General features: G+C 39.9%; 1 protein-coding gene across 1 annotated transcript in view; it reads left to right on the forward strand.

Annotated features, from left to right (window-relative positions):
- Nucleotides 1-4,253, forward strand: part of LOC104494927 (methionine synthase-like) — a 10,182-nt gene extending 5,929 nt beyond the window's left edge. Inside the window, exons 5-7 of the mRNA XM_010137830.1 lie at nt 468-574; nt 1,820-1,879; nt 4,062-4,253. Of these exons, the coding sequence (XP_010136132.1) occupies nt 468-574; nt 1,820-1,879; nt 4,062-4,160 (266 nt within the window). The 3' untranslated portion in view covers nt 4,161-4,253. The remainder of the gene's footprint in view (nt 1-467; nt 575-1,819; nt 1,880-4,061) is intronic.
- Nucleotides 4,254-9,409: the final 5,156 nt, after the last annotated feature.

Genomic DNA, 9,409 nt, shown 5'->3' on the forward strand with positions numbered 1-9,409 from the left:
GGGTGTGCGGCCGGGGGGGGCGGGGGGCGCAACCTGGGTCCCACTTGTGCACTGTTTTTGAGGAAGTCCCCAGGCCCGCCAGAAACTCTCCTACCAGTGAGATGAGCTGATGTACATGGGAGGAATACACAATCGGCTGTTTTACGTGTCTATCAAAGATAAACCAACCGTGTTTATCTCAACTTGATGGTTTGTCCTGGTTTAACTTACGTGATGGTCTTGAAAGGGATACCTCCAGGTGAAATTAACATTGTTCCTGTCTTACAGCTTTTGATGAACTGGTTGAAGCCTATAAGGAACAAGCCAAAGGACTTTTGGATGGAGGAGTTGATATCTTGTTAGTGGAAACTATATAAAGATAAACCAACCGTGTTTATCTCAACTTGATGGTTTGTCCTGGTTTAACTTACGTGATGGTCTTGAAAGGGATACCTCCAGGTGAAATTAACATTGTTCCTGTCTTACAGCTTTTGATGAACTGGTTGAAGCCTATAAGGAACAAGCCAAAGGACTTTTGGATGGAGGAGTTGATATCTTGTTAGTGGAAACTATATTTGATACAGCCAATGCCAAGGTGAGACTCTTGAAAAAATAATGCTCAGCAACATAAGTATTTGGTGTACTACGTAAGGAAGTTTAACATAGTACGTGTAAGAGCTATCAGCTACTGCTTAATACAGGAAAAGACTCTTCAGTTGATAGCAAACAGGTAGAATGTGAGGAGGTGGTTTTTAGTCATCCTTTGCCTTTTAATAGGTGCTGTTAGTATCTTTCTGGCTGTCTGTGCCAGCTGTTCTCTTATTCCCAGAAGCTCTGTTGTACTGCAAAACATCTCCAAATGCATCTGATGTTTGTATTTATTTTCAGTGTATGCGTGTCTGTCCAAAGGTTGCTTGTGATGCACGCTGGAGAGGAAATGTCCAGTGTGTCTGACTGCAGACGTGGGAAGGCTAATGTCAAAGTCCTATTAAAATGTGGGGATTTTGGGAACTCTAACACTCTGCCATCAGCTTTAAAAAAGAACAACTGAGAGTAGGGGATTAGAAGGGTAAAAAAAGAGGAATAAAATGTTGAAATACGTTGAAACGTTCTTGTGATTTTGATATTTCCTTCTTTATCTAATAATTGCTCAGTGCAGGTGGTGGAGTTTTTAGCCTTCTTAAAAATGTCCTGCAATTTTCCATGGAAAAATCTGACTGGATATGCGTACAGCATTTCTTTAGGCTTTTGCCACAGGTTGATTAATACGTACAGTGGCATGACTTGCCCTTTTGCAGATTAGATCAGTCATTTTGGAGGTTTGGCTGGGATCCTATAGCTGACCTCATGTTCACTTGCAGCTTTCATACCCTAAGGAGGAAGGAAAATTTCAGGACCTTTCAAGGGATAACTGCACGCCTTGCTGTTAAAATTTGTGGTGGTTAGAATCCTTTGCAAACTGCATGTCTAAACAGATTCAAGGGCAATGAGTCCGTACTGAGAATAGTATATATAACGGTGTTTGGGGTGGGGGTTGTGCTGCAGGTGTGAGCGAGAAGTACAGACTGATGTGATTTGGATTTCAGAGAGTCTTGGTCTTACTTGGTTACCCCATGGTACTGCTTTTCTACTTGTTACTAAAATGTGTTTTGGAACATCTGGAAGATGTTAAAGGGCAAGGGTAGAATATCTTGAGTGTAGTATGTTCTTGCAGGTCATATGAGGTAGCAAGTTGCATAAACAGCTTTAAAAAAATACTTCTTTCTAAAAAAAAGCAAACCCAACAAACTGAAAAACTCCTGAAACGTCCATTAATATTTTGCAACTTACTCTTCTACAGGCAGCTCTTTTTGCACTCCAGACATTGTTTGAGGAAGAGTATACTCCCCGGCCCATATTTGTAAGTATATGTTATTTATTTAATATTTTACATATAATTGAACTTGATTTGTGAGCTAATTGAGATGGCAGTTGATTAAAGTGTTTTGAAATGAAAGAAGGAATTGCCTTGGAAACATAAATTTCACATGATGGTGAAAGGAAAAATTCTTATGCAGAGAACTTTATGAATTCATCCTTGGATAGCTCTGTCCAGTTTCTCAATATGAAGACAAAGGAATGACTTCATCCCAGTGTATGTTCATTCTGTGTATTTTCACAGGAAAGGGTCTAATGATGATTTTTTTCAGGCTTGCTGTCTTAAGGGTAGTAAGAACCAGTGCTTCAAGGATGAAATGAAGCAAATTCTGCCGTATTTTCAAATAGAATATAAGTGGCCATTTAAAGTCAGAAAAGGTCCATCTAACTTCATATTCTTTTTCTGACTGGTGGTCATGAAAGTGTAGGAACGACTATAGCAAAAAATAAGGTTGTGTTGAAAGTTCTGATGTATTCTTACAAACTGCAGAAAACTGGACCTGTTCGTACCCTTTTGTTGAATGTGTTTACTCCTTCCTTGAACCTACGTTGAAACTCAGGTGGGACCCAGGCATCCACGCAATAATCTGTCAGTAACTTCTGCAGCTTATGAATGTGCTGGTTTGAAAGTTTGCTTACTTTTGGATGTTCAACTCCATAACTTCTTTTGTGTTTTGCCATTTGTCTCTTGAATGTGACAGTGATCGGGCATTCCATGTTCCCTTCGCTGCGTAGTTATGGCATTTATACTGCTCTGTGAGAGCCTCCTTTAGTCATCTTCTTTCATCCTGGAGAGCTCTTGTCTATTTAGTTGCTCCATACCATTTATTCATTATCCTTGACACCTGTTGGTTTTCCACTTCCTCAAGTCAGAGGGGTGTTAGAATAGCATACAGCAAAGTACAGACATACAGGATTTGTGTGCTAGCCTAGTGATGCTTACTGCCTTGTCTGTTTGTTTCTTTGTTGTTGTCCTCATTTTATTTTGCTGCTAGTGAGCTTTGAAATTGCAGTCATAAAACCTTTTTTCGTTACTTAGATAGTAAAGAGTAGTTTAGAGGTGTAATGATGTAGAATTGCTCCTGTGTTCACAACTTTGTACTTGATCAGCAACGAGTTTCCCTTTTTTTTTATCAATCAAGTCAGTTAGCACTGAGAGTTTTTTTGATTATGTAGAATTGACTTTTTGTCTTCATTTTCCTGAACAGAGTGGTCAGTGAGCTTGGTTGCCTCATTCTCTGCTCCCTTTCCAGTTCAGTTATGTTGAGAAGTACACCACTTAGCACAGCTATCTGTGAGATTCCACTGGCTGCCTGCCTTGACTGAGTAGTTTGAAGGAAAGTAGCATCAGTATTAAAGCAGGTTTTGGAGTAATTAATAGGTTTACCTTTGCAGGGAGTCTTCTAAACTCATTCCATATTCTGGAAATAAGATTTGTAGACTTGGGAAGGCTTTCCTGGCTCATTCAAATGACTCCTGAATTCTTAACTTTATACTTGTTAGTGGGGTTCAAGACATTATTTATTATTTGCACATCTCTCTCTGTATGGTACTGAAGAGGTATGATTATACAGGTTAAGACTTCTGTGTTCATTATGAAGTTGCAACATCTGATGTTCCCTTGCAGTGAAAGGAGTAATATTTTTTTTTTTTAAGATCAGCCTTGCCCTTCCCACCCTTCCTACAACCACCAACAAACAGTCTAATAGCGGTCCTGAGACATGAAAAAACATAAAGGGAGAGGTAGAGAGGATGAGGAGGATAGGAGAGGAGCTGTGACTGCTAACAGCTACCTGAATGGATAACCACTGCAGGTGGTTCAGAGGCCATCATCAGAATGATACTGTGGTATTAATCCTACTTTGCTCCTGAATGGTTCGTGGCAGTTTCCTCTCTTGTTGATTTTTTTTTTTTTATTTTTATTTTTTCCTTTTCTTCCTCTGAGGAGTGGAGAGAGAAAGAGGACTGTTCAAAGGCTTGCCTTTCCCCTAGCTGTAAATACTTAAATGTTGATAGGGAGGTAAGGGTTTAATTTTTTCTATTTGGGTTGTGCCTCATCACTGAGTGGAGCACGGGTCTCTGCTTTGACTTTTAGCAGTTCAGCCATTTAAGTTGTTTTTATTGTTAATTTAATTATCCTTTCTCTATGTTCAATTGATATTTAGGTTTCTGGAACCATTGTAGATAAGAGTGGGCGTACCCTCTCAGGACAGACAGGAGAGGCATTTGTCATTAGTGTTTCCCACAGTAAGCCACTTTGGTAAGGAAATGTGTTTTTCTCTTAAAGTTATCTGTAGACTGTGATTCTTTCCTATTTTAACCCCTTGCTTGCAGCTGAATGGGAACTATACTAACTGTGATCATATTTAATCACATGCTAGTGTTCCTTCAGCAGAAATTATATTCCAAAGAAGGCTGAATTTTTAAAACATTGCTCTAAATAATCTGGGCAGTTGTGTTTGCAACAGCCACTGAAATCACAGTTAGGTCAAAGCATTCAAAAATAATTCTGAAACTGTAGGTTGCCATCTTGTGTGGTCTCAGAGGTGCAAGGAGCTAACTCCTGGTACGGGCAGGGCTTATATCTCTTTCTTAGAGGAAGGCAGTGCAAGCTCAGAATGTTTCCAGGTGGCTTGACAGAAGAAATAAGATTTCATTCCAGTGTTCTTTTTACTGAACTCTTACAAAATATATCTGTTCCCTGAGTGTTTTTTCTCAAGGGTGTGCATTGTTGTTTTGAGAGTTCCTGATGCCTCTAATTTACTTGCATTCTTTTCTCTTCAGGCAGAGAGGCTGAAGTAAGTGAGAATAAGATCTGTGAAAATGCATAATATAGCAGATTTTGGTTATTGTGCAAGGTTTTGCATGTCAATTTGAATATCATTCCCTGTTTTTTTTTTTTATCCTTCATATCTTTTCTTTATCCTATTCTACTTCCTCCTTGCCTTCTCTCTCCTCTTTACCATTTCTTCTCTCAGGTTGGTTCTTCACACTGGAAATAGGTATTTTTTTCCTAGAATATTCTAACCTAAAACATTCAATTCCCTGTTAGCAGTGCATGCCATGCACATTGTGATGAGCCATTGTTTGTTTTTATGACAAAAATTCCAGCTAAAATGCACAATCTGTCATCTCAGTGATACAAAAGCAGAAGACTGCATTCACAGCTTTCATGACTGCCCTTGAGGCTCCACTTTGCCAGACCAGACGGTGCTCCAGAAGTGACATATGGAGCATCTTAGAACAGGGTGGCAGTTGACTCCTTCTCTCAGCATCACAGCCTAGTGATCCATATTTGGCATGAGTCTGTCTCGGATAATGTTTCTCATAACTCTCTCGCCTCTTGAGAGAAGGGCACTGGAGCAGAAATCAAGAATTTATTAAACCGTATTTCATAAAAGCTGTCTTATGGGCTGGAATACTTAGGGCCGGTTTCTCATTTATGCAAAGAGTACTATACAGTACAGCACTGTGGCAGAAGGGTTTTAGTTGTGGGAGCAGATTGCATTTGATGTTGTTTCCCTTGCCAAGTTGGTACAGAGTGGCTTTAGGTTTGTGAAAAAGCTGGTAAATGATAAGTGTCGTAGGGATCATATTATATGTGTTCACATTTCCGTTTGGGTTTTGTGCGTCCTGTTTAGGGTGATACATTGTCCTTAATACAGTTTGGTTTGGAGCTCCCCCCCTAAAAAGTGCCTTGTTGTCTGGCTGATACAGGTAGTAGCTGAGAAGCTTGTGAACTGTGATGAGAAGTACCAAAAGATGTGAGATGTGTGGCAAGCTGCTTGCTGTGCAAGGTGCTCAGATGTGGCATGAGTTCTCTCTGTGTTATTTCAGATCCTGTGATTGTTTCTACTGCGGTACCATTAAGAAGACATACGCTGAGTTTAGGGCCCTAACGTGGTGTTTGTTCTGGTCCCAATGGCACTCCGCAGCCTTAGCTTTCACAGGAGCTGATCCATGACTTTTGTGAAGAAAGGACTGAGGGAGGTGATGTTTAATAACCTAGTGCAATGGTTATTACGCTAGGGTAGCAGTGATAGCATACCAACAATCCGGTTCAAGGCTTTTAAGGTGTGGTTAATGATTTGCTTTTCTCAAATATTTTCTTTCATGATGCTGTTGAGAGCTGTGGGGAGATGATATTAGCCACAGAAGCTACTTTTTGTTGGGGTGACCGTGCACGTCTGTGCTTAGTTTGATTTGGCCGTTTTGAAACAGATAATGCTTGGATGGGGTTGTGCTTATTGGTCAGAAACCCCTGTAGTGGGTTATTGTTCAGGCAGTCTGGAGGGTTGGAAGCCACTAAGTCAAGTGGAAACATCAAGTGCTTGTTTGTTGAGTATGCTGGCTGCTTCCACAGTATCTCTTTGGTAAGGTAAGGAGTGACAGTCGAGTTTGTACTTGGAACCAGAGGCAGATGGATATTAAATGTGGAAGGGAGAGATGAAGCTGCCTAACAGAGGAGCAGTCTTAAGAAGATGTCACGGGTAGTGTGAGCTGGAAGCTTGTAAATTGAATGACTTAATATAGGAAATAGATTGCACTCATCTGCGTTTCACAAGGACAGTCTTGTTAAACATGCTTACCTTGCTTTGCTTTGCAAATCCTCAGGGATGAGCCCCCACTTTGAAATAAATTCCAGAACCTCATTGCTGTAGTTAATTGTGTATTCCCTGTGCATGCTGTTTATATCCAGGGGATCTGTATGAAGGGTTTAAATATATGTAAACACTGAATAGGGAAATGAGAATAAAAGGTTTGGTTTTTTTTTTTTTAATAGAATGGCACATATAAGGTGCATCAGAAAAACGAGGTAGAAGGTAGAGCTGGCTATTTGAAGAAACAAACATATATGCCCACCTCTCCCTCCCTGCCCCCTCCCAAAAAACCCCCCAAGATCCCTAACAAACAACCCACCCATAAGCTATTGGAATAAGGGGTTTGTGTATTCTTTGCTCCTGGTACGTGACTGTGATGTTCAAGGCTCTGGTTTTGGATGTTACCATGAGCCCCTCAGAGCTTTTCAAGATTTATCATTCTGTCCGACGAGTGAATCTGGCTGCAAGCATTTACTGCTGCTGCTTATGCAGTTACCAAGCCCTTGCCTACTCCTTGGAAACAGGAGAAAAGTAAAAGACTGTTTTGTGCTCCTAGGACTGTGCAGGGCTTTATTGCTTTTGACCTCTGGGAAACTGAGGGCATATATGCACTTTATGAACTTAGTTACCTCTGAGGCAGTCTCTGTGGCTCAGCTAGTTGGGAGCTGTGGCTGCTATCCATTCCTGTTTCAGTGGGTTAGCTTGCATCCTCTCCGAGACCATTGTTCCAGGAAAGGAGAAAGATATTTTATGTCTTGATCTTCCAGTGGCACTGAGCACCTTTTGAGTTTTGCAGTGCTCATGAAATGGTTTCTAGAATGGTGCAGAGACATCAGGAACCATGTAAAAGACCTCTTACATACTTTCGGAAAGAGAAATTTCCCTATTTAATAGCAATGTAGACACTTTGAGTGCAAGTCACATTTATGTATCTGTCACTGAATGAAAGAAAACATAATTGTTCCACATATACTGGTAAAACTGTTTGAGAAGCTTATTCATGCAGAAATGCTTCTGCTGTAGTGCTGTCTTGATTACTAAGATGTGGCAGATAGAGGTGCCCAAGGTTAGTGCTGATATGAGGCATCTTGGGGGAGGCACTTAGTTTCTTCCAAGGTTGACATAATTTATGTATAATTTTAAAAGAAAATGTTGAGTTAGCAGCCTGAAGCAGGTCTTGTTTTTTCAGTCTTTTTCATGCTGTTTCTGTAGCACAAGGCTTCTTTCCAGTCTGTCATTCTCATTCCGCTTGTTCTCTCTTTCACCTAGAAAATACAGAGTCGTCGTGTTGCTGCAATTGCTATCAAAATGCTGCCACTTTTCTCCTGGATTTCGAAATGAAATTTTGATTTACTCTTCCCAGTTCAATTCAGTCCAGCTCCCTTCCCCCTTGTGCTTTTATTCCACCTGAGGGTTCTCCTTTTGCACAGTCTTGCTGTATTGATGATGATGATTAAAGAAATTGGAGATCAGGTTGGTTTTGTATGTAGATGCTTGTGGGAGTTAGCAGTTGCCAGCACTAACATTTATCTGTTTTGTGTGTAAAAGGTGTTTTTAGCTCAAAATAATTTTTGAAAATTTATTTTCCAGTATTGGCTTAAACTGTGCTTTAGGGGCAGTTGAAATGCGACCATTCATTGAAACAATTGGAAAATGTACAACAGCCTACATCATCTGTTACCCCAACGCAGGTGTGTTGGTGCACATGTTCCTTTGCTTACAGGCAGATGAAACCCATCTCATTAGCAGTAATAGAGTTGAATTAGCTTGAAAAGATGTTTTTTTATAATTAAAAAGAGATTAAGAATGTATTAAACTGCTGAAAGTAACTGTTAGTTCTAAGACAGTGAACCCAGAATGCTCTCTTGCATAATTAATAATCTGTTGAGTAATGATTGCAAGGGCGATGAGGCATTTTAGTCCTTGTACAAGTCTTGCTGCTTTAAACATGTCTTTATGTAATTTAATTCTGTTCTTGTGGCCTTTAAACAAATTGTAATACTAGAAATTATGTTTCAAGGTCTTCCCAATACTTTTGGTGGTTATGATGAAACTCCAGAAGTGACTGCCCAGCATCTAAAGGTATGAAGTATTTCTCATGAGTGTGTCCTATCTGATGTACTAGAGACAAGAATTATCTGCTTGTATTTTATGCACAGTTGTAACAATATTGTGGTTGAGTGTGTGTGTGTTTTTTGTTTTTTTTTTTTCCCCCCTCAGGTGGCTCTGTATGTCATTTGATAATTTATAGACAATTTGCTAAATGATAGTGATTTGGGATACCACATAAGGAAAAACTACTTAGGAAACTCTGAAAACCTTAATTACTTTGATGTCCTACACTAAATAGCCTTCCTGCAGCTTGGTTTGTGGTTGTTACTCATTTGTCCTCCTGTGTTCCTACCTCCACATTTGGGAATTGTTCAAAAAGCTGAGTGGTTTTTATGAACTTGGCAGAATTTCACAGAGTTGCGTGTATAGAAACTGCTGACGTTGGTATTCCAGTGCAGGGTGTCCTTCCACATGCCACTTGATCTGTACAAGACAGAACTGTGTGGCTGGGGCTGTAGAGTGTCAGTGAGAATGCAGTGTCTGGTGCATTACGTTAATTCGCTTTTATAGTACAGTATGACTAGTCCTTGATACTCATCCAAGTTTTCATCTGGGGCTTCAGTATAAAATAGGCCAGTTTCAAATGTAGGTTCCTAAAATTAGGTGTTGAAATTGCTGGTTAGCCTTGGGAATCCACATCTCAAAACAAATCCTAAAGAGAGAAGACAGTACTGACTGGTTTTTAATTTAATATTTTTCTTATGATCCCCCTGAGTTGCTTAACATATGGAGAAAAAAATCTTGAATAACTTCCCTAACTTGAAACAACATTCTATTTACACCCCTTTTACAGCATTATG

The sequence above is a fragment of the Buceros rhinoceros genome, unplaced genomic scaffold (assembly GCF_000710305.1).
Source record: "Buceros rhinoceros silvestris isolate BGI_N320 unplaced genomic scaffold, ASM71030v1 scaffold43666, whole genome shotgun sequence".
NCBI classification, from domain to species: domain Eukaryota; kingdom Metazoa; phylum Chordata; class Aves; order Bucerotiformes; family Bucerotidae; genus Buceros; species Buceros rhinoceros.